At 38.8% G+C, this 26,505-nt stretch overlaps 1 protein-coding gene across 2 annotated transcripts in view; it reads left to right on the top strand.

Moving 5' to 3' along the window:
- The window catches only part of MAP3K5 (mitogen-activated protein kinase kinase kinase 5), a 244,561-nt gene that overhangs the window by 140,145 nt on the left and 77,911 nt on the right, over window positions 1–26,505 (top strand). For both annotated transcript variants that reach the window (XM_070461452.1, XM_070461451.1), the window contains exons 8-11: window positions 2,601–2,713; window positions 12,879–13,038; window positions 15,980–16,133; window positions 21,997–22,104. In XM_070461452.1, the coding sequence (XP_070317553.1) occupies window positions 2,601–2,713; window positions 12,879–13,038; window positions 15,980–16,133; window positions 21,997–22,104 (535 nt within the window). The remainder of the gene's footprint in view (window positions 1–2,600; window positions 2,714–12,878; window positions 13,039–15,979; window positions 16,134–21,996; window positions 22,105–26,505) is intronic.

The raw sequence follows: 26,505 nt of genomic DNA on the forward strand, positions 1-26,505 counted from the left end.
ATCCATACATGACTACTGGAAAAACCACAGCTTTGACTATATGGACCTTTGTTGGCAAAGTGATGTATCTGCTTTTTAATACACTGTCTAGGTTTGTTATAGCTTTCCTTCCAAGGAGCAAACATCTTTTAATTTCATGGCTGTAGGCACTGTCCACAGTGATTTTGGAGCCCAAGAAAATAAAATCTGTCACTGCTTCTACTTTTTCCCCTTTTATTTGCCACGAGGCAATGGAACTAGATGTCATGATCTTTGTTTTTTTAATGCTGAGTTTCAAACCATGTTTTTCAGTCTCCTCTTTCACCCTCATCAAGAAAGAGACTGTTTAGTTCCTCTTTGCTTTCTGCCATTAGAGTGGCATCATCTGCATATCTGAGGCTGTTGATATTTCTTCTGGCAATCTTGATTCCAGCATGTGAGTCATCCAGACTGGCATTTCTCATGATATACTCTGCATATAAGTTAAATAAGAAGGGTGACAATTTTTCCAGTTTTGAACCAGTCAGTTGTTCCATGTCTGGTTCTAACTGTTGCTTCTTGTCTTGCATACAGGTTTCTCAGGGGACAGATTAGGTGGTCTGGTATTCATATTTAATGCTTTTTCTTAGTATAAATCCATAGATATGGAAATATTGTGTCAATAGGTATGCATTGCTTTTTATTGACATTTTACAATTTTTGATAGATATTGGAAAATTTCTACCAAGAAATAGTATATTAATTTACTTTTCAATGTGTGAGAATTCCTACTTCCTTAAGAATTTCTCCTCAATATGCATCTTATTATGAAGTGTTCTGAGCCATAGAAAATGTAAAGTATTAATTTATTGGCATCTATATTTTGCTTAAAATGTTTTAAATTGTATTGTTTTTGGTAACAGAAAAACAGATCTAAGCCCATTTAATTTTTTCAGTTTGGTTAGTTTGGCACATAGGAAGTACTTACCAGTATTTATTGAATGATTTAGGATTATCTTGCTTTTTGCATCTTCCTTTGAATATATTAAGAGAATTTTTCCATGGTTTTTTCTTTCAGTAAAAATGAAAAATTTATTTGTTGAAAGATATTTCATATATTGATATGAATTGGCAGAAAGTATAAATTACTGCTAGAAAGAAAGGTATTAACTCCTTTCTTCTGCTATATCTTTTTTATTTGGACTTTCTACTTGCCTCTGAGAAAACACAAAGACCTTTGGATTCTGTATTAGTCTAAAACTTATAAATCATGTCTTTCCTTGATATGACCTGCTTTGGATATCAGCAATCTGGGTTACATGGCTTTTCCATTTTAGATTTGGTAAACTCCTGTACTTGTGGAGAGAAAAGAAATTCTTAATCATCAGCAGTGATGCAGTTGAAAATGTTTTTTTCTTATTCCACATGCAAAACTGTTCAAGCCAACTAGTTAAAGTTAATACTTGTTTGGGTTTTGTTTCTTCTCAGAGATACTTTTCCCGATTAAAAAGTAAGACCCTTAAAAGGGCACATGATTCTCAGTATTCAGAAAATATGTATTATCCTTTTCTTTTGAAGTTTACCTTACCATTTTAAAGTACAGAAAATTTCAAGTATGTATAATAGCCGAGAATATCCTCTACTCTACACCATTGTGCCCGCGGCCATTTTTGCAATTCCCATCTTTCATTTTCAGTTAATGATTTTAATAAAAATGCTTTTGTCTTGAAATTTTAATGTTTTCCCCTAAGTATCTCTTTATTGTATCATTAAATGTTTATTCACTAGTATTTAGTCCTTATATTTTTCTCAATCTGGTTTTTTAAAGTAGAGATTTCATTTTTCATGTTTGTCTCAGTTTTATTAGTTACCAGGCCATTTATGTTAATTTTGTTCTTCTTCATGCTCTTAAATGAAATAATACTGAGTATTATTGCCTGTTAAATGATGTATATGAGGGGACCCTTGAATAGGACCTACGAAGTGTTACCTTGAAAATATAGTGGATGCACAAGTGTTGAAGACTTTTCAAATGTTGAAGCATTTTAAAAGGTAGATAGATTTAGGCACATCCAGAAAATGGTTCTCATTCTCTTTGAGTGAAAACTAGTATGCACAAGCACCATCTCTGTTTTCCTAATTTCTTATTGCAATTGACATTCTTTATTGTGTTTCTATATCACTGTTACAAAAGTGATTGTTTCAGTATGTTATGTAGATAATATTCCTGATTGCTTTGTGTATTGTTTTTACTTTGTTTACTTATAAAACTTTTCAAAAAACCAGTTAACAAATATGCACAGGGTTCTTATCTTTAAATTTTCACTGTTTATAAATACTCGCACACACACACATACATTCTCTCACATTTCTGGAAGACTGTTGAAGAGAGGATTTTTTTAAAGACTGGGGCTGCTATGGTGAGGCTGAGTTAAATGGGGGGAATGCCATGTTGCTGAGGGTGAGGGTATGCAGTTACTTAAGCATTAAATCCTAATAGCACACTAGATTCTGGGGTGAAGGCCAGTGGAATATTTTTACTTGCTCAGGCCTTGGAGTTATGCAAACAGAAGCTATTGCAAACTCACAGTTTCATGATTGAGAAAGTAAACTTGTACATTTATGGGTTTTTTTTTTTATAGGTTCAAAAAGGCATTTGAATCAGAGCCAACACTACAGTCAGGAATTAATTATGCGGTCCTCCTCCTGGCATCTGGGCACCAGTTTGAATCTTCCTTTGAGCTCCGAAAAGTTGGTAATTACAGCTTGATGTTTTACATGGAATCAAGAAAGTGGATCCAACTCAGTGCAAAGAAAAAGGATCTTTCATAGATAGTTCCTTTGCTTTCTGTCTCATCTGACTTCCTGAAAAAAAAAAAAATTATATCTCCTTATTTAATGTTTCATGCTACTGTGCAGCATCTTAATATTGGGATGTAATTAGGCTTTTAATTTATTTCACCTGATTCTAAAAATCCCCTAGTTGATGTTTTTTTATTCACTCCCAGTGTGTGTGTTAGTCTTTCAGTCCTGTCCAACTCTTGGCGACCACATATATTGTAGCCCACCAGGCTCTTCTATCCATGGGATTCTCCAGATAAGAATACTGGAGTGCATTGCCATTTCCTTCTCCAGGGGTTTTTCCAGACCCAGGGATCCAACCCGGATCTCCTGCACCGTAGGCAGACAGTCTTTACCTGCTAAGTCACCAGGGAAGCCCATTCCTTCTCAAACTCATGTTAGAAATAGGGGCTCTGCATTGAGCCCACAACTCCCAAATAAAGTAGTGTTCTTTGGAACATCAGGAAAGTTTCCTATTTTAGATTAATTTTGTTTTCCTGATGCTTAAGAAAAAAGAGGGAAAGAAAGACTTCTGATCCTCCCTGTTTCTGTTTTTCATGCACACCTGCCCTACAACTTCAGCGTCGTTACTGGTGGAGCCTCCCAAGACCCTAGAATAACAGGTCAAGCAGATGGAGTCTTGGCAGTGACTGGTCTCCTCAGAGACCATCTCTGAATTATAGCCATTGATAGAATGTGCTTTTGTCCCTTTTATCAGTGGACATCGTCTCAGATGCTGACCCTTCTTTGGAATTTTTAAATGTTAGGAAATCTTAAGTTAATAACTTTTGATTTCCTTAGTTCTTGCTTTGATAATGTTTTTAAGGTTCTAGATACTGAATACTGTGTAAGGTAGTCAAATTCTTCTCTCTCTTGAATGTCAAACTGTCTTTTTGCAGAGAACCTTTCTAACTCTCATAGGAGTTTTTACTACAGACACAGAAATATTTTTCCATGGTTTTTGTAGAGAAAAAAAAAATGATCTTAGTGAAGCTGTGAATTCTATGTAGATGAAACTTTTCCTTTAAGATTTCTAACTGGAGAATATTTTTAATCTTTCATAAAGAAAAAATGAGCCCTGGCTGTTTTTTTACACTATTTGGGAAGGGCTAATTAAATAACCATATGTAATATTCTGGGAAATCTTTGAAGGCAAGTAAAGTTCGAGTATTAAATTCTTTTTAAAAGCCCAGACTAAAAGAATGATACAGTGTTTGTTGCTGCTGGATTGCAGTGGTATTCAATGCACAAAGTTTTATTTGAATTAATTTTTTTTAAGCTGGAAAATGAAATCAGAAACAATACACCGCAATGTGTACTTTCTAGAAATAATCATCATAATAAAATTCTCCATCTAAAGTTATTTTTAAAACTATACTGATCCTTATGTATTGAGCTTCCCTGGTAGCTCAGTTGGTAAAGAATCTGCCTGCAATGCAGGAGACTGGATTTAGTCCCTGTGTTGGGAAGATCCCCTGGAGAAGGAAATGGCAACCCACTCCAGTATCCTTGCCTGGAAAATACCATGGACAGAGGAGCCTGGTGGGCTGCAGACCATGGGGTTGCTGTATTAATGATCTAAAATGACTTGTATTACTCTGTTCTTGAACTTGAGGTTGAAGCCTCCAGATCATTACAGAAATTGACATTGGTTTGCATGTGCAGGTAGAGCAGTAACATAGTGGTTTGAAATGTACCTGTTCTAAACTCTGTTTTTTAAGTTAAATGTAGATTAAGATGGTCAGCACTCTTCTAAGGGAGTAGATCTTAAATGTTCTCACGACTAAAAGAAATGGAAATTATATGACATGATGGAGGTGTTAGCTAATGCTATAGTGGTGATCATTTTGCCAGATCCAAGTGTATCAAATCAACACACTGCACATCTTAAACTTATACAATATTCTGTCAATTATGTCTTTGAAGAACCGGAGGGAAAAAAGGATGGTCAGCACTCTGAGGTTTGAGGAACTGTGATTAATGGAACTTTGTAAAGGAAACACACTTCAGCTTTTTCCAGGAAGAGCTCATTCATAATACATGTTGAACAAGTATTTGAAAGCATATGAATTTGAATTTTTAATTTGGAAATTGCAAAACTTGCACAGACTTAAAATATGACTTGACAATGAATTTTTAGTTCCCATAAAAGCTAAATTTTAGGCTTCTAAAATACTGTGATATATACTATAAAATGTATGTCCTTAAATAACTGAAAGGGGGCTTCCCAGGTGGCTCAGTGGTAAAGAATCTGCCTGCCAATGCAGGAGACGTGGGTTCTATCCCTGGGTCATCCTCTGGAGAAGGAAATGACATCTCACTCCAGTATTCTTGCCTGGGAAATCCCATGGACAGAGGAGCCTGAAGGGCTAAAGTTCTTGGGGTCACAAAATAGGCAGACACAACTTAACGACTAAACAATGACAATACTAAAAGGCAGTTAAAGCTCACTAACTTAGATTCTACTCATAAATTATGCTAATAAATATAGGTTGACCTAAAGTTAACGTTTATATGGTAAAATAGGACTAAAGGGATTTTCAGGGAGAAACAGGTTGATTAAATAAATGAATATTTTAATGTAATAATTGCATTAATTAAAGTATTTAACTTACTAATTAACAACATATTTGAGATAATTTTGAAGATATGTAGTTGCATTTTTTAAAAATCATAACTCAGTTCTTGAGTTCTGATAGTATTCATTTTTCTTTATGAAATCTTTTCTTTAGATGTATTTTGAAATTTACTTTATTTATAAAGGGTAAACAACAATAAAGATGTCATAAGATGATTATTAAGCCTGAAGCTTTTCAAACATATTATCTTAAGTTTAAGAATTCTAATGTTAAGAATAGTTCTTAACTGTTGTAATCTGTTAACCAAAGACTGTTAATTCTAGTTGAGTGTTTGTTTGAGGTTATGGCTAATTGTTTCATGATGTGTGTTTTCAGTATCCCAGTTTTTTGAATAATCATTGGTGTTTGTACTGTTTAGAACTAGGATTTGGAAACAACCGCATCTTTTATCTTTATCCTTTTATCAGCTCCGCAAGACTTAAAATTAATAATCAAGCTTTAGTTAAATAAAAGATGTTTCTCCTGTGTTCTGTGGAATTTTCAACCATGAGACACTTTATGAGATGATGATGTAATAAGAGAACAGTGTGATTGGAATTGAGACAAACCACTATTTGAATCTTATTTTCAGGGAGCCATGAAAATAAAATCTGTGTTACTGAATATAAAAATCCATGACTCTAAAAGGATAATCAAGAAAAAGAAATCAAAACAAAATCCATCACCAACCACAAAACAATTTATTTGCCGTCTATGGAGGTGACCAAATTCTCAGAAAATTTAAAATGATAGGGGATAAAGTACAGTACTTTCCCTTCCTTTTAAAGCGATACTATAGTTCATCCCTGGAGAAGGAAATGGCAACCCACTCCAGTATTCTTGCCTGGAGAATCCCATGGACAGAGGAGCCTGGTGGGCTGCAGTCCACTGGGTCGCAGAGTCAGACCTGATTGAGTAGAGCATAGATCCTCCAGGTGAGGAGATAAAGCTCTTCTTAAGATATGCTAATACTAACTCTATATTCTTAAGACCGTATTCTTCTAAAGAATGCTAGCTGATAAAGCAGAAGGACTGATAAAACTGATAATGATAGTGATGCTAAAATAATAATTCTGACAAGGATCATCAATGAGAACTAACACCATTAGGTTTTTTTTTTAATTTTCATTTGCCATATTTACATGAAACCCAAGTTCACCCACAAATTGCTTATCAATCACAAAGAAACAATGCACCCGTACAATTCATTGTATATATCCCCTCCAGGAGTCCAGGCGTCCGTGATCCACCCAGCATGGCTTGATGGCTGGCCATTTGCCAGCTGATACAGAGACTGTGAAGCAAGCAGCATCTCCCGTGAAATGCTGCTGTTGTTCAGTTGCCCAGGCATGTCCGACTCTTTGCAACTCCACGGACTGCTGCACGCCAGGCTTCCCTGTCCTTCACTGTCTCCCGGAGTTTGCTCAAAGTCATGTCCATTGAATCAGTAATGCCATACAACAGTCTCATCCGCTGTCACCCCCTTCTCCTCCTGCCCTCAGTCCTATGAAATAGTCTCACCAAAAATGTTTAACCCAAGCCTTAAGATTTAACAGTCAGTTAATAGAACCACAGTTGGATAGAGAAATAAGTCAGACAACACCAAGAAATGCTATCAGCCAGATCCAGAAGGTGAAGACATTCTACAGGACTCCCTGCCTGATCTCTTCAAAAAGTCAATGTCATGGAGATAAGTGTGGGTGGACTGATTAGGTTAAAAGACATTTCAGTCACTCAGTCGTGTCCCACTCTTTGCGACCCCATGAACTGCAGCACGCCAGGCCTCCCTGTCCATCACCAACTCCCGGAGTCCACCCAAACCCATGTCCATTGAGTTGGTGATGCCATCCAACCGTCTCATCCTCTGTCGTCCCCTTCTCCTCCTGCCCTCAATCTTTCCCAGCATTAGGGTCTTTTCAAATGAGTCAGCTCATTAGAGACATTTAAAAAAAATGCAATTAATGATCCCCGTTTGGATTCCAGTTTTAAAAAACAAAGAGAACAACAACAAAAAGCTATTCAGTTCAGTCGCTCAGTCATGTCTAACTCTTTGCAACCCCATGGACTGCAGCACGCCAGGCTTCTCTGTCCATCACCAACTCCCAGAGCTTGCTCAAACTCATGTCTATCATGTCAGTGATGCCATCCAACCATCTCATCCTCTGTCATCCCCTTCTCCTCCTGCCTTCAATCTTTCCCAGCATCAGTCTTTTCCAGTGAATCAGTTCTTTGTGTCAGGTGGCCAAAGAAACTTGGGGAATGATCAGGGAATTTGAATCAGGACCAGATATTAAATAATATGAGACAATTATTATTATTTTTATTAGGTGCAATAATCAAATGCGGCTTCCCTTGTAGCTCAGTCAGGAAAGAATCTGCCTGCACTGTAGGAGATTTGGGTTTGATTCCTGGGTTGCGAAGATCCCCTGGAGAAGGAAATGGCAATCCACTCCAATATTCTTGCCTGGAGAATCCCGTGAACAAAGGAACCTGGAGGACTATAGTCCATGGGGTCGCAGGAGTCGGACACAACTAAACCGACTAAACCGCCACCACCAAGGATTTGGAAACATGGAATCAGTTGCTAAAAATATCTGTCTAAAGACCTGTTCCACCAATTTCCCTGGAGCACAGGGTGCCTCAGTCTCCACCCTGAATTCCCCTCAGGGGGTGATGAAGCTCAGCAGCATAGGCTTCAGTCTCCACAGAGGCAGATGTCAGATGCCCATGTTGTTCAATTGCTGACAAGTGTTCAAAAAAATGATCAGGTAGAATGAGTAGGAGAATTCTTCTACTATGACACAATATATAAGGGTGAAATATGTAATTTTATTTGAAATGGTTCAGCCAAAGTATTCAGGGAGATGAGGCAATAGCAAAATGCTAGCAGCTGTTGAAAATGTGATCCTTGTAGTATTTTTCTACTTTGTTGTATGCTTGGAATTCATCACAATGGAAAGTTAACCTGGTAACAATCTAACCTCCACCGGGGCTGTGCGACCTTCAAGAAGTTGCTCAACATCTCTCAGCATTTTTTTTCCCATCATTGCCAAAGGGACTAATCTTTAACTGATTGTGGTGGTGTTATTTTCAGTCACTCAGGTGAGTCTGACTGTTTGCGACCCCATCGACTGCAGCACGCCAGGCTTCCCTGTCCTTCACCATCTCCCAGAGCTTGCTCAAACTCATGTCCATTGAGTCGGTAATGCCATCCAGCCATCTCATCCTCTGTCATCCCCTTCTCCTCCTGGCTTCAATCTTTCCCAGCATCAGGGTCTTTTCTAATGAGTTGGCTCTTCCCATCAGGTGGCTGAAGTATTGGAACTTTGGCTTTAACATCAGTCTTTCCAATGAATATTCAGGGTTGATATCCTTTACGATTGACTGGTTGGATCTCCTTCCAGTCCAAGGGAACTCTCAAGAGTCTTCTGCAACACTACAGTTCAAAAGCATCAGTTCTTTGGTGCTCAGCCTTTTTTATGGTCCAGCTCTCACATCCATACATGACTACTGGAAAAACCATAGCCTTGACTAGACAGACGTTTATCAGCAAAGTAGTGTCCCTGCTTTTAATACATTGTCTAGGTTTGTCGTAGCTTCTTCCAAGAAGCAAGTGTTTTTTAATTTCATGACTGTGGTCACCATCTGCAGTGATTTTGGGGCCCAAGAAAATAAAGTCTGTTACTGTTTCCACTGTTTCCCCATCTATTTGCTATGAAGTGATGGGACTGGATGCCATGACCTTCGGTTTTTATATGTTGAGCTTTAAGCCAGCTTTTTCACTCTCTTCTTTCACTTTCATCAAGAGGCTCTTTAGTTCCTCTTTGCTTTCTGCCATTAGGGTAGTGTCATCTGAGGTTATTGATATTTCTCTTGGCAATCTTGAGCTCAGCTTGTGCTTCATCCAGCTCAGCATTTCTCATGATGTACTCTGCATATAAGTTAAATGAGCAGGGTGACAATATACAGCCTTGATATACTCCTTTCCCAATTTTGAGCTAGTCCATTATTCCATATCCAGTTCTAACTGTTGTTTCTTGACCTGGATACAGGTTTCTCAGATAGCAGGTAAGGTGGTCTGGTATTCCCGTCTCAGAATTTTCTACAGTTTGTTGTGATCCACACAGTCAAAGGCTTTAGTGTAGTCAATGAAGCAGAAGTAGATGTTTTTCTGGAATTCCCTTGCTTTTTCTACGATCCAATGGATGTTGGCAACTTGTTCGCTGCTTCGTCTGCCTTTTCTAAATCCAGCTTGAACATCTGGAAGTTCTTGGTTCATGTACTGTTGAAGCCTAACTTGGGGAATTTTGAACATTACCTTGCTAGCATGTGAAATGAGTGCAACTGTGTGGTAGTTTGAACATTCTTTGGCGTTGCCTTTCTTTGGGATTGGAATGAAAACTGACCTTTTCCAGTCCTGTGGCCACTGCTGAGTTTTCCACATTTGCTGGCATATTGAGTGCAGCACTTTCACAGCATCATCTTTTAGGATTTGAAATAGCTCTGCTGGAATTCCATCACCTCCACTAGCGTTGTTCATAGTGATGCTTCCTAAGGCCCACTTGACTTCACACCCCAGGATGTCTGCTTCTAAGTGAGTGATCACACCATCGTGGTTATCTGGGTCATGAAGACCTTTTCTGTCTAGTTCTGTGTATTCTTGCCACCTCTTCTTAATATCTTCTGCTTCTGTTAGGTCCATACCATTTCTGTCCTTTATTTTGCCCATCTTTGCGTGAAATATTCCCTTGATATCTCTAATTTGTGTTGTTGTATGGGTTGAAAAGAGTTACCTTTTCAATGTGCCATGCTAGTGCTAGGCATATAATGAGTGTTCAATAAAAATGTCCTACCTTTCTCTGTTAAATAGCTGCTGCAAAATATAAAAACTATGATAGAAACTAAACTATTAAAAAAAATGTTCAATTCTTAGAAGTCAACCAGGTCTAATTAGAGCATTGTCAACCTTTAACTTGCCTAAACAGATGATTGAATCAAAGAACTGGTATTTAAAACAGCAATGACATGCTGTTAATTGCTTATAAATTTTGCCAAATTTTTTTAAATAGTGAAAAATAGCCAGATAGCAAGGACTTGGTAAAAAGATAGAATCATCCATCTGCAATAGTGCTTTGATAATTTGGCTCCAGTGATCAAAAACCTTAAAAGTGCTATAGCCTGGGACCAAGCATCACACTACCTCTGAGAGTCTATCCAGTGGAAATAATCCTAGTTATGGAACAAATATTATATACCAAGATATTTTTTCCTCTCTTCCTTGGATGTGTGGGTGGAGAGGGCTTGGATATCCTAAATATAAAAAATTAGAGCCGTATTCTTAACTCCAAACTTAAAAGATTACTATCTCATGTAGAAACAGGTTTCATACAGCATGTGGAAAGAACATAAATGCTAATTCATAAAAGATATATAAAATATGAAGAGAGTCAATCTTAAAGATTTAAAAACAAGCGTGTTTCCTTTTGTTCTCCATTACACTGGCAAAGATGAAAGGATGTAATATTATCTATAATGTGTACTCAGCCACTCAGTCCGGTCCGACTCGTTTCGACCCTATGGACTGTAGCCTGCCAGGCTCCTCTGTCCATGGAATTTTCCAGGCAATAATACTGGAGTGGGTTGCCATTTCCTATTCCAAAGGATAGTCCCCACCCAGGGATCAAACCCACATATCTTGTGTCTCCTGCGTTGACTGGCAGATTCTTTACCACTGTGCAACCTGGGAAGCCCACTACCCATAATATCAACACTAAAATGAGCATATCTCTATCCCCAACAAGTCCAAGTTGAGGATTTTATTACAAAGTAATAATTGAACAAGTGCACAAAGCTATGTGTACAAAAATATTTATAGTAATAAAAAGCAGCTACCATCTGCATTTGGGTAAATAAACCATGACCCTTCTGTATACTAAAATACTATTTGCCCTTCAACAAAAAATACATTTTGTCCAAATGCTGAATGATTCAGAGTCGCATCATGTGACCAAATTATGCTAAGGCCAAAGTTAAGATGACCCTCATAGAGTAAACTTCTGGCATGCAAGAATAAATCTAAATTTTAATTTTAAGCTAATATACTTTTACTGTTAAACACTTTCATAGTCCCTGTTTAAATGTTTAAATGGTCTGATGCTACCCTAGTCCTACATTCTTTGTTCTGAAAGTATGAAACAAAAAAAAGAAATATTCATTTTCAACTGAGGTTGACAGAGACACACATTTTTAGTATCTAATTTCCCCCCACACTTTCTTGTTCCGTTTATATTTGTTGTTTTTTTTTCTGTTCAGATAGGATATCATAGATGTTGTTGCATACACGTGCAGTTTTTTTCCATCTCATGAAATTTTAAGGTGGCAAAGCTGTTCTCTTTTTAAATTATCATCACAAAATGTGGAGAATTCCCAAATGGACTTTTTCCTAAAATACTCATGGCTTAAGTGGAATTATATAATAAAAAGCAGCATAAGACTTTTTAAAGGTTGTTTCGTTTCATTAAAGCAAAAAAAAAAAGGTAAATTCATGACTCTCAGAAAATATAAAAGATTCTATTTAATTCAGTGAACATGGAAACAGTAAGAGGCTATGTCCTGTTTGAAGTGCGTTTAAGAAGCTAATGTGAGTCATTCAGTCACGTCTGATACCTTGTGACCCTGTGGACTGTAGCCTGCCAGGCTTCTCTGTCCATGGAATTCTCCAGGCAAGCATGCTGGAGTAAGTAGCCATTCCCTTCTCCTGGGGATCTTCCTTGGAGATAAGGTAGTCATAATTTAACAAAGAAATCTTAGAATCAGATTTCTGAGTTTGATTTTTTTAAAAGCTAGTTTATGACCAGCCGATTATAAATATTAGATATTGTTTCACTAGACAGAAATTATTTGGATATCTACTGAGCAAAACACAAATTCACAAGTAAACTTCTCTAAGCCTGAGATCGTTTATGGTTGTTGTTTAGTCGCTAAGTCGTGACGGACTCTTTTGCCACCCCATGCCTTGTAGACCACCAGGCTTCTCTGTCATGGGGTTTCCCAGGCAAGAATACTGGAGTGAGTTGCCATTTCCTTCTCTAGGCAGTCTTCTGACCTACAGAAGAAACCTGCTTCTCCTGCATCAGCAGGTGGATTCTTTACCACTGAGCCACCAAGGAAGCCCATATACCAACATATATAATAACTCTGGAATGATGTACATCAATGTGAAGTTGGAAGTTATTTGGAGCTTTTCAAATTGAAGGGAACTTATCAGTCTTTTTCTTTGTACCTTTCTGATTAGTCTTTTTTCTTTTCTTTTACAATGAACTTAAGCCCTTTTAAGATCAGAAACTTAACAAAGGTGTTTTAATCTGAAAGGAAGAATGAAAGCTTGCTTTTTAATAAAGAAGTCAGCTCTGCCTGACTGTGGTGTGTTTGTAATGTTCTTTTTTCCTATTCATCTTCTAGGGGTGAAGCTAAGTAGTCTTCTTGGTAAAAAGGGAAACTTGGAAAAACTCCAGAGCTACTGGGAAGTTGGATTTTTCCTGGGGGCCAGTGTCCTGGCCAATGACCACTTGAGAGTCATTCAAGCATCTGAAAAGCTTTTTAAACTGAAGACACCTGCATGGTAATAGTTAACTGTTAGGTGTTTATAGAATTATTTTTTATAAATGCTCCTATCACTTGTTTCTAAATTGTTAAATATGTTGGACTGACAACTAGATGGTTTTATTTGCTTAGAGACTGAAATGCACAATCTAGAGGAAAAAGTGATTGATACTCATAAACAAAATGTATTGATTGTAGGTTCTGATGACTTTAGACACAGGTGGTATCCGATGGCCATCAAGCTTAGCCTTTCTGTCACACTGACCAACCCACCAGCTCAAGTTGGCCAGTATCTGCTACTTGAATCATACACAGGCCTCCAGTGTTACATGTGTGGCTCTGATCAGCAGATTCACAAGCTTCTGTCTCAGCTTCCCGGTCTCTGCTCCAAACATGTGCCCTTCATGATCTAACCTCCCTCTTAGGACTCACATTCTTGAGTTGCACTTCTTTGTTACTTAGAGTTTCCTGACACTTTAAGATGTTTAATATATTATGTGTGTTTTTCTACTTTCAAATAGTTCTTGGGATGCACCCAAGTCTCATCACTATGGATGTAAGTAACTGGAAAGATGAAAACAAAATTCCATCTGCATTTGAGACTATTTTTAGTGCTAATTTTATTATGCATCTCATGTAATGATTGACTGTTAGCTTTAAAGATTTTTAAAGGTTAACTGTGAGATATAGAGAACAAACATATGGACACCAAGGGGGGAAAAGGAGTGGGGTAAATTGGGAGATTGGAATTGACATGTGTATGCTATTAATACCGTGTATAAAACAGGTAATGAATGAGAACCTACTGTATAGCATAGAGATCTCTACTTAATGCTCTGTGGTAACCTAAATGGGAAGGAAATCCAAAAAAGAGGAATATTTGTGTATGTGTAGCTGGTTCACTTTGCTGTATGACAGAAACTGCCACAACATTGTAAAGCAACTATACTCCAATAAAAAATAATTTAAGAAAAATAAAGCTTACCTGTGATATCAAGAAAGGCTCAAAGCATCTCCGGACTCAGGCCACTGATGTTTTGTCATCAGAGGGACCATTTAAGGAGATGCCCACCACAGTAGACGTTGGTGGCCTCTTACAGCATTTGGTCACATTCAGGTCTCCCTCATTAGCAAATGCTCCCCAGCATCACTCTCATAATGATCTTTCTAAAATGCATGTCTGAGCCTTCCCCTCCAGTGAAATCTTTAAATCAGCATACTTTAATGACTCCTCACAGCCTAAGGGATAAAGTCCACCTCCTTGGTGTGGCAAAGAAGGTTTGCCCTCAGTCATTAAACCGCAGTCTTGTCACACCCCTGGGTTTACACTGCTGTCTGTTTACACTGAACATGCAAGATTCTGGCTTTGTGCTGCTGCGTCTCACCACGCGATGAGCATCATCTTCCAGCCCTCTCCTCCACCTGGGGAGCATTGGTGGGTCATGTCTGCTCCTAAATCCCATGCCAACCTAAGACCCTGCCCCACAGCCAGACAGAAGATGGTGGATGTTGATACATATACTTCTGTGTGTGACCCACTCATCTCCTGAAACTTTCTTTTTCCGTGTTTAGTCATATGTCTGCTGATAGTACTCTATTATCTCCGTGAGTTAAAACTCCATGGGCATTTATTTAATGGTGCTCAACACCTTTTACATTTCTGTCTCCTTGGCCCTGCGTGCAGCTTGAGGACAGGGTGGTCCTGTCAGGAGCATGCTGACAGCAGGCATTCAGCAAATGACATGAAAATCAATGAACCAATAAATGCACACACATCCCATGCGGTCAAATTGGTTGTTTCTTTATGACGACCAGCCCGATGATGGTTGAGGAGGAGGCTGGAACGCAGATACAAAGAGTTTCAGTTAGAGGTCTCTTGGCCTTTGTTAACAAGAAAACAGGCATTATTTTGTGCAGTAGTGACAACAACCACAAAACAATGTTTTGTTCCCATTAATTTAGTGTTAATTCCATGTGTGTAGTTTATAGTTTACAAAGTGCTTGCATGCCCATTATCTCATGTAATTATCTTACTCCTCATGTTTTCCTGACTTCTTCCTTCGAGGCACCATCTGTCTTGCAATTTAAGGATGTTCATATAATGCATATGAGTTGAGTTACTTCAGAGCAAAATAATATTTCTTATGATGGGTCTATTTAGAAAGATTTCCCAAGGGAACATACTTTAAAGCAAATGCATTAACACTTTCTTGAGTAGAATATAGGCATTACTTTATTTATTTTTTTGATTTTTTTTTTTCTCTCCATTTATTTTTATTAGTTGGAGGCTAATTACTTTACATCATTACAGTAGTTTTTGTCATACATTGAAATGAATTAGCCATGGATTTACATGTATTCCCCATCCCAGTCCCCCCTCCCACCTCCCTCTCCACCTGATCCCTCTGGGTCTTCCCAGTGCACCAGACCCGAGCACTTGTCTCATGCACCCAACCTGGGCTGGTGATCTGTTTCACCCTAGATAATATACATGTTTCAATGCTGTTCTCTTGAAACATCCCACCCTCGCCTTCTCCCAGAGTCCACAAGTCTGTGATTTTTAAGATATTTATTATTGTTTATCTATTGGGCCCCTTGTAATGTAAGTGCAGTGTCTTAGCCACTGGACCACCAGAGAAGTCACTAGGCATTACTTTAAAAGTCATGTTTTAAGTAGATGTTTTGTTCAGTCCAAGTTTTGTAAGCTATCTATCTAAGCCTTAGTTTCCTCATCTTTATAATGGGGAAAAAATGGCCTACTTTATTGCATTTTTGTGAGTTTTAAATGAGATAACGTGATACTACATGACGTGTAACAAAAAATGAATACAGTTTGGTGACTTGGCTGGTATAATTATTAATGCCATGTTTAAATTACATTTACAGAGTAGGACTGGGATGTGTGGGAATAGGTAGTTCTAAATTTGCCTGTTACAAGTTTTATATCATTTAATTTTTAGGTACCTCAAGTCTATCGTAGAGACAATTTTGATATATAAGCATTTTGTGAAACTGACTTCAGAACAGCCTGTGGCCAAACAGGAACTTGTGGACTTCTGGATGGATTTCCTGGTCGAGGCCACAAAGACAGATGTCACCGTAGTTAGGTTTCCAGTAAGTACGCTTCACTTAACTCTAAGGGCGTTTATGTTCTGTTTTCTTTATTTAAAGAACATCTTGCACTTGTGATTGTAATGGTATTAATGTGCTCCTTTTCATGCACAGCAAGTGAAGATGGTCATCTGGTTAAAATACTTACTTTCTACAAATTGGTTTGCTTTAGCCTACTTTTAAAAATAACGGTCACAGTCAGAGAAATAAGATGCGTTTTCATGTTTTTGCCATGACACTTGGTAATTTCCTTTGATAAGCTATAATGTGTGCTTTCCCAGGAAAAGATTATCTCTTAGCTCAAGAAGTCAAGATATCTCTTCAGATCAGTGAATGGGTGCTTTTAATTCATACTACAGTTTTGCTGACTTTGTCACCATCAATATCGTCAACATTATTGTGGTGAAAAGTATCAGGTTCCCCTGCATTGTTACTCCATCACTACCCCTTCCTACCCACGTGGGTCAGAGTTAGATGCGGTGTTGCTTTTTACAGCACTTTAGAGCAGGGATCCCCAACCTCTGGGATCTAATGCCTGATGATCTGAGGTGGAGATAATGTAATAATCATAGAAATAAAGTGCACAATAGATGTAAATTACTTGAATCATCCTGAAAGCTCCCCACCTCCACTCCCCGCCGTGCCACTTCATCCATGGAAAATGTGTCTTCCATGAAATTGGTCCCTGTTGCCAGAAAGGTTGGGGACCGCTGCTCTAGAGGATGGGAAATAATACTTCATAGGTTCTGGTCTGCAACTCATTATGCCTCGTTTCTATCAGATTGCAATATTTAAATGTATAACACACATACACACACTTTAAAAATACATTGTCCACCTTAGCTGGTTCCACACCCATCCTGATAGTTCTTGGAAAATCATCCAAAGCAATGTAACTTTAGCATCCAATTCAAGAATTACTGGCAACTGACTGTATACACAGACCTCTTCCCACGTCAAAGTGATGCCAGAAATCTGTTTGAGCTCTGTAAATCTCAATCCTTCATACTCAGCGGTGGTGACAACTCTTAATTCTTTTTATAAAATCTTGTTTTCTAGTGCTCATTGGTAGGATCAAATGTTTCATTTAATTAGATCTGTCCCTGGCATTAGCACACTTCTTTTGCTCTTGCTTCCAGAGGATGGCATAGCTCAGCAGGATCTTTCGTTGAAAAGCCTTTCAAACTATAACACTTCACTCTGTTTTCTATCCTGGATAATGTGTAGCCTAGGAAAATACTTCTCTCGGAATGAGCTGGCAGCTGGCCTTTAGCTGGTGCTTTGATGATAGTAAATGTGGTCGTGAAAGAAGACAGCACAAAGCTGAAGTATTTAATCAACTGTTGACTTGATGGACTAAGAAAGTTGGCTATGAGAGGAGACCACTTATATTAGCGATTCTGAGCTAATTTAAATTACTTTAATATGAATTAGTTTGTCATAATGTGAATGTAAAAAAAAAAAAATTCCAGAAAATAGTGAGAGAGAATTTAGGAGAATATAGGGGTGTGTGTGTGTGTGTGTGTTAGTTGTTCAGTCATGTCTGACTCTGTGCAGCCCCATGGACTGTAGCCTACCAGGCCTCTCTGTCCCTGGACTTCTCCAGGCCAGAATACTGGAGTGGGCTGCCATTCCCTTCTCCAGGGGATCGTCCCAACCCAGGGACTGAACCCATGTCTCCTGCATTGCAGGCAGATTCTTTACTGCCTGAGCCACCAGGTAAGCTAGAATATAAGTGTATACTCCAGGAAAAAGAGGCTCTCTTAAGCAAGAAAGGGACTATAAGCTCCCCAGGCAAATATTAACCAATTTGATTCAATTAAAAGTTCAAATTTTTGGTCATCTTAAAAAAAAAAAAAAACCCACCCTAAATATGGCAAATGTTAGAAAGGGAGAGAATATTTAACACTAATGCTGCAAAAGGATCAATGCACCCAATATGCAAAAACAAACACACACAAACAAAACAACTCCCACAAACTGATAAGCAAAAGGAACAGAAAAATGGTCATCCATAGTTTTAACTGCTCCTGAACAGTGAAAAGGATGGACAATTCATAACTGCCTTCTTTAAAAAACAGTATCTCCTGAGCCAACTGGAGGCTAACATTTAAGATGTCAGTTCCAATCCCATTCATTCTGCTTCACTCACTGCCCTTTCTTACCCAGCCCAGTCGCTGCAACCATGGAGTTTGTTGCCCACCTTCTATTGCGTAGAGAAAGGCACGCTTCTAGATCCTGTTGTTCTATGTCAGTCACTGTTTAACTATTCATGTCCTTAGAGTAGCATCGTCTATAGCCCACACTTGTGAAGGCTGCATTAGGTCTTGATTGGGGTGATTACCTTATCCTTCATTGGAAATGGGTTTGACCAGGTAGCTTATATTAAAAAATATTATTTAATTGGTTCCATTTAGCTCACTATCACATCCATTCTCATGCTTCCAAGAAATAGTGATGACTCTGGGCAAAAGAAAACAGACCAAAGTTTCTTTGGAAGATGAAGGATCCCATCATTTATTATTATTTGGGTTCAGTTTGATTCATTCTTTCTCCTCACCTCTCTTCAGTGTACGTTTTCTTTCCTTCCTACTTTGAAAAGTTAGGAGACCATCAACCCACCTGATAATGTCAGGTGAGAGGAAGAGGAAGTGGTACTTTCATGGTTTCTATAGGAGCTTAGTATGTACCTCTGCTTACTGTCTCCTCTTAGAGTCTGCAGGCCTTGCTGTCTTCCTTTATACTTCAGAATTTAGCAGTTAATTGTAATGTTAATTGATATAAAAGACAAGAAACTGAAAGCAAGAAAACATATACTCCCGAGCGAGTTGTATTTAGCTGGTTTCATCAAATTGCATCCTTTTCTTGTCTTTAAATAGCCTTTCTGTGACATCCACAAGGCATGCTACAAATTCCTCACATTTTGCCATTTCAACAGCAGTTCAGAGAGTTCAGCAAGCATTTGTTGTTGTTCATTCACTCACTCATGTCCAACTCTGCAATCCCATGGAATGAAGCACGCCAGGCTTCCCTGTCCTTCATCTCCCAGAGCTTGCTCAAACTCATGTCCATTGAGTCAGTGATGGCATCCAAACATCTCATCCTCTGTTGTCCCCTTCTCTTCCTACCTTCAATCTTTCCCAGCATCGGGGTCTTTTCTAATGAATTGAGAAAGAGTGGCCAAAATATTAGAGCTTCAACTTCAGCATCAGTCCTTCCAATGAATATTCAGGGTTGATATCCTTTAGGATTGACTGGTTGGATCTCCTTGCAGTTCAAGGGACTCTCAAGAGTCTCCTCCAACACCACAGTTCAAAAGCATCAATTCTTTGGAGCTCAGCCTTCTTTATGGTCCAACTCTCACATCCATACATGACCACTGGAAAAACCATAGCCTTGACTAGACAGACTTTTATCAGCAAAGTAGTGTCCCTGCTTTTAATACATTGTCTAGGTTTGTCGTAGCTTTTCTTCCAAGGAACAAGTGTCTTTTCATTTCATGGCTGCAGTCAGCATCTGCAGTGATTTTGGAGCCCAAGAAAATAAAGTCTGTCACTTTTTCCATTGTTTCTCCATCTATTTGCCATGGAGTGTTGGGACTGGATGCCGTGATCTTCGTCTTTTGAATGTTGAGTTTTAAGCCAGCTTTTTCACTCTCCTCTTTCACTTTCATCAAGAGACTCTTTAGTTCCTCTTTGCTTTCTGCCATAAGGGTGGTGTCATCTGTGTATCTGAGGTTATTGATATTTCTCCTGGCAGTCTTGAGTTCAGCTTGTGATTCATCCATCTAAGCATTTCCCTTGAGGTACTCTGCATAGCAGTTAAATAAGCAGGGTGACAATATGCAGCCTCAACGTACTCCTTTCCCAATTTGGAACCAGTCCACTGTTCATACTCCGTTCTAACTGTTGCTTCTTGCCCTGCATACAGGTTTCTCAGCTGGCAGGTAAAGTGGCCTGGTATTCCCAACTCTTTAAGAATTTTCCACAGTTTGTTGTGATCCACATAGTCAAAGGCTTTAGTGTAGTCGATGAAGCAGAAATAGATGTTTTTCTGGAATTTTCTTGCTTTTTCTGTGATCCAACTGATGTTGGCAATTTGATCTCTGGTTCCTCTGCCTTTTCTAAATCCAGCTTGAACATCTGTAAGTTCTTGGTTCACATACTGTTGAAGCAATCATTAGACAATAATAATTGCAACCAGTTTTTTTTTTCCTTGTCTCAAGATAGGTAATGCAAAGTTCCGATTTTATCTGTTAGAACTATTTGAGACAACAATGACGCCATCGTTTAAGAAGGTAGGAGGTAACCTGTGCTGTGCTTTCCTAACGTTAGATAGCATGCTCACTTCTTTAGGGAACAAGGAAAGTTCTAGTCCTCAGTGGAGTGTCTTGGGTGCTGTTTTGGGAAACTATTTTATTCCCTATTATTTATTTTGACTTCACAAATACTGGGATACTCACATTTGAAAGCACTTTTTTTTACTAAACTAAGATTGAAAAGTAATGATTTTCATATTAATCAGTGCCACTTAGTTCTCTGTTGATAGGAATTTGGATCTTGATTCACCCAGCATGTCTCTGAATCAGACTGTGTTCCCCAGCGAGCTCTTACTGTTTATTTGTGGCATACGCTATCTAATTTTCATCATCAGAGCCTGACCAAGAATTCTTTATGCCCTTAAGGTTTTTTTACCCTTGATTAAAGAAAATGTTGTCTTTCTCATCCCCTTTTTCTAATTCTCTGTACCTTAACTTGAATAAAAAGAGCTGTTCCATTTTCTCTGGTATTTTATTTTCTTCCCAAATATTCTTGCTTAAGACCACACAGGAAATTTGAGCTGAATAGGTGCCTTTAAGTGTCTGTACAAAACGGTAATATCTGTAGCACCTTTGAAATCAAGGTAGGTGTGGCATTTCAGTGTTATTTGCTCCTAATATGATATGCTAGTAATAATGTAAATGTTGTACAGTCCTTTGATGGAGACTCTCATCCCACTTATCATATATCCTCAGATACTCTCCGAAGTAGGAGCGAGTTTTGTTTCTCTCTTTTTCTCTCACAAAGCTAAATATATCATTATTGAAGATACTAATTTTATCTTGGAGGCAGTGCAAAAGCATTTTTATTATTTCATACAATTATGTCCATTTCTTTGGCTCATATATAAAACTCCTTCGATAATGATAAAAATCTTTCTCAATCCATTTACAAGGGTATGAAAACCACACTACTACATCTTTCTGATAAGGTGTGGCCACAAAAAAATGTAAAATAAGCATGTGATAGTCTGTAAATGGAATCTTATGTACATAGAATTATTTATTCCTCTACCACACTGCTGCCTTGCTTTGACACATTTACATTTATAGAAATAGATTATGAGGAGAGAATCTGAAAAAGAATATGTATATGTATAACTGAATCACTTTGCTATATACCTAAAACGTTGTAAATCAACTATACGTCAATAAAAAATTAAAATTAAAAAAATTAAAAAAGAGAAATACATTCTGTATTGATTGTAAATAAAATAGAAGCTTTTAAATGTGTGTGTGTGTGTGTGTGTGTGTGTATGAAATTAGTAGAGTCCCTGGGGATAGCGAAACCAACATAAGGACTTCAAAAATTCATTTCCAGTTTCTTTAGCAGTGAAAAGTGATGCATTGTTGGAACTTATGGTAACTGTTTAATACCATGAATTGCTCAGAGGCCTCATAGGATAGCAAGAATCCAAAGTTAAAATAGTTTTACTCCAGCTTTGGACTAAGCCTTATCTGTTAATCTCGTGCAGGGTTGTTATAACAACTCTAAATGGCTTAAATCTTAAGTCAATAATACTAATTTCTTTGCCTTATGTTTTGAAGGTATTAATATTAGAACCAACCAAAATCTATCAACCTTCGTATTTGTCTATCAACAATGAAGTTGAGGAAAAGACAATATCTATTTGGCACGTGCTTCCTGATGACAAGGTAAATTGTGCAGTTATTAAGACAAGAGCATTAGTAGTGAAAGATTTTATACCTTTTGGCATTTATATATTCCGGAAAATGTCTGTATTAGTTTAGAAGAAATAGCTTCCTGTGTATTTATTTTGGCATAGATGTATTTGGTAATATAAAATTTGTTAAATTTTGGTTATGGATTTCACCCAATAAAATATAATTCTGCTGTTTGGATTTTTATTATAGATGGCATAGCCATCCAAAGGGCACTCAAAAATGGCACTGTTTTTAAAAAAAAATAATAATTTTATTTATTTATTTATTTTTGGCAGCAATTACTTGGGAGGTTGTTCGTATTATATTAGGGAATTGTGATTTTGCAGTTTATAGTAAGAAATATGTTTTTGATCTGGTCCCTATTTCTGGCACAGAGTTCCTAAAACCCTTGGAATTTTCGTGAATGCTGAGATGACTTTTGTTATGTTATGTTACTGAGGTAGTACCCTGAAAACACCTAAGATGGGGCCTGGTTGCCAGGGGAACCAACCAGTAGTTTGGAGGATTGAAACTGTCATTCCCATATCCTGACCTCTGGGACGGGAGAAGGGCTGGAGGTTGGGTCGTTGACCAATGACCAATGATTTAATCAAACATGCCTATGTAATGAAGCCTCCAGAAAAACCCAAAAGGATGGGGTTCAGAGAACTTCTGGGTTGGTGAATACTTGGGGATTTGGAAAGACGGGTGTATGTGGAGAAGGCACAAAAGCTCCAAGACCTTTCTCCATACCTTGCCCTGTGCATCTCTTTCACCTGATTGTTCCTTAATCATATTCATGTATAATAAGCTGGTAATCTAGTAAGTAAAATGTTTCTCTGACTTCTATGAGCTGCTCCAGTAAGTTAATTGAACTAACCTCCAATCCGTACTCCACTTGGAGTCGTGGCATCATGATGAAATTGATCATAACTAATATAACTTTCTACATACATCTTATTAGCCTTGTTTTTATAAAGTGCACTGTTTTCTCTCTGATGTGCTGAGTTGCTCAGTCGTGTCCTCTTTGCGACCCCGTGGACTGGAGCCCACCAGGCTCCTCTGTCTATGAGGATTTTCCAGGCAAGAATACTGGTGTGGGTTGCTGTGCGCTCCTCCAGGGGATCCTCCCAACCCAGGGTTTGAACCCAGGTCTCCATTAGCAATTCAGTGGACATGAGTTTGAGTAAACTCCGGGAGTTGGCAATGGACAGGGAAGCCTGGCATGCTGCAGTCCATGAGGTCGCAAAGAGTCAGACAGGACTGAGCGACTGATCTGAACTGAACTCCTGCGTTGCAGGTGAATCCCTTACCAGCAATGTAAAGTGTTTTCTTTATATTGTTTTAAAGTATATGCATACGCAGAAGTAGAGTAGTCATCCAGTTGAAACTACAAAATCTGAGAGATTAGAGACATGAAAATTGTTATCTGGGAGAGGAGATTTTCAAAAGCTTGATTAGAAAGAGCAGGGTTATCCAAGGACACTTAGAACAGACCGGGGCTAAAGGAATGAGTGATTAGCAAGTCCCAGAGAATGAGTAGAGAGCCAGAAGTTACTTGGAAGACAGAAAAAGAACAGAAAGTAAGCCAGGAATTTTTGGAAAATGAATACTATTTCCAGTTGTCATTATTTTTCTTTTTCTGGAGGTTCTGTGTTCAATAGTTAGCCTTGTGTTGATTCTTTTATGTTTGTGACAACTGTAGAGACCATTTTTATGTTATGCTAAGAAATAAATATATTAGGATATAAATCATTGCCTTAAGTAGTTATAGACATAGGCTGTGAATTGTCCTGCTTCCATTTTTACTATCTTTTGATCAAGAAATATTACATTTGCTTTGTCCCCACTGCTTATTACCTTCAGTGTTAAAAATGTCCCTTGTTAAAAATTTAAGCTTTTTAAAAATTGATCTGTTTCCACTTTAAATTAATGTCAATTTATTTGTTGTTCTATACATAAATGTCTATATTCATTATCCCTAATTCTATCCATAGTGTATTCATTACCACTGCCATTTTCTCTATTGTTTTATTTATTTCATTTATTTTTATTAGTTGGAGGCTAATTACATTACAATATTATAGTGGTTTTTGCCATACATTGACATGAATCAGCCATGGATTTACATGTGTTCCCCATCCCGATCCCCCCTCCCGCCTCCGTCCCCATCCCATCCCTCTGGGTCTTCCCAGTGCACCAGCCCTGAGCACTTGTCTCATGCATCCAACCTGGGCTGGTGATCTGTTTCACCCTTGATAATATACATGTTTCAATGCTATTCTCTCAGGTCATCCCACTTTCACCTTAAATAGAAGTGATACAAATGGAATGAAGACAAGCAATGGAGATTACTTTGTTATTATTTTACTAGTTTTAAGCAACTGTAATAGCTATAATTAAATCAAATAAGCAACAGGTTTAATAGGTTTTAATGGTAAATAGGAAGTAGATTTTTCTTGGAAGGGTGTCATAAAATGTTTAAATTTTTCCTTTAAAAGTAGAACAACATAGTGTTGCTTTTTGTTGATCATTATTTATTCCTTTACTCCCTCTCCCAGTATTTTCATTCTAAAATGTGGGGTGAATAGTTTTATGAGCTAGTGTATAATTTATATTGCTACTTTCAAAACTTTAAGATCATTATACCAAGTCCCAAGAGTTAGGGACCCTGTGGTCAGGGGCAAATTAATTGAAGTCCCAGTCTTTTAACAGTTCTTCCTGGTTGCTGCTTTAAAAAGTTAGTGCTTGAAGAAAGTCTGCATGTGTACATGAAAGAAAAACCTAGATTGTGGAAGAGAGAAGTTATTTGCAAGATATTTGAAAGCATTGTTATTTAGAATTCCCATCCTTTGAAATTTGAAGTTAAGCACTTCTGGTCTATCTGGTGCACGGTCCCAGTGGAGAAGTAAGTGTCACCCCACTTCCCTCAGTCCAGCTCCAACCAGTGGCCACTCAGAGGAGACCCAGGAAATATATTAGGGGGATGTATTTACCCTAGGTTCTATATTTTGATAGTATGATGCTCTCACCCATCAAGGAAGTTTTTGACTACAAAACTCCCAACTAAAAAATGGCTTAAGTAATAAGGAAACATTGTCTCCTATTATGAGAACTTCTGAGGTGGGTCATTGGGGGCTACTTTCAGTGGCTTAGCAGTGTCAGATTTCTGGCTGGCTTCTCTATGTGCTCTTGTTTTTTCTCTCATGGTCTTAAATAGCAGCAGCAAGCATCACTCCATACAGACAGCATGCAAAGGAGGTCAGAGCCTTTCCCCGTTTCTCCGGGACCAAAAGTTGCATCATGTGTCCATGCCTAAACCAATCACCAGCAAGGGAAATAGGTTTACCATGGCTAATTTAGGGAATCTGTTTCACCATCTCTAAACATTGCCACCTGCGCTGGACCAACAAACGCTTTTCCTTAGCAAAGACGGAAGGGAATGGCTGTCGCCTGGGGAACCAACAGTGTCTGCCACAGTAGAATTGCAGCCGTGGTAAAGAAAGAAAAAAGTCACTCAGTCGTATCCGATCTTTGCAGCCCCGTACAGTCCATGGAGTTCTCCAGGCCAGAATACTGGAGTGAGTAGCCTTACCCTTCTCCAGGGGATCTTCCCAACCTATGGATCGAACCCAGGTCTCCCACATGGCAGGCAGACAAGCTGATCCACCAGGGAAGCGGCCGTGTTAGCTCAGTATTGCCACTTTGTCTTCAGCCTTGCCCTAGCTGGGGCACGGCATCTGAGGCTAACCATTTCCACGAAAACGGTGCTTGTGCACATCAGGTTGAGTGTTGGTTTGGGGCTTTGGGGAATTAATTATCACTGCAGCACGGCCTCTGCTCGGCCCCTTTCCCCAGACTCCCAGAGGAGCCGGGAGACGTTTACCTCGCCTGTTGGCTTTCTGGCTCACCAGCGCCTCTGTGTGGTGAGTCCCCGTAGCAAGGGAGGTGAGGAGAGCGGACTCCTCATCCCCCATCACTCGCATCTCGGGCCCTGGGCTTTGCACCACCGAAATGGAACATTCCCTGGCAGCACTCAGGGCCTTCCAGGAACCTAACATTCTGGAAGTGCTCTACTTCTTTCCTACAGAACCAGCCCGGGCAATCTGGGAGATCTCGCTTTGGCTGCTCCCAGAACGGGGCTGATGGAGGACAGATTTTACCAGAGCTGTCTGGTCGGTGTTCGGCAGCGGCTGTGTTCATCGCACGCAGGTTGACGCTCTGCTCGGCCGCCTCCGCGCGGAGCGCCCCCCTCCTGATCCGGGCTTGGCCTTAGAAAGCAGCTCAGTTGCAGCCTCTGAGGATAAGGCTGCATTGTGTGCAAGGAGTGTGCAGGTAACCGCTGCAGCTCTTGCTCACGTATTTTTAGAAGGTCACCTGAGGCCAACAGGA

Source organism: Odocoileus virginianus, chromosome 34 (assembly GCF_023699985.2).
Source record: "Odocoileus virginianus isolate 20LAN1187 ecotype Illinois chromosome 34, Ovbor_1.2, whole genome shotgun sequence".
NCBI classification, from domain to species: Eukaryota; Metazoa; Chordata; class Mammalia; order Artiodactyla; family Cervidae; genus Odocoileus; species Odocoileus virginianus.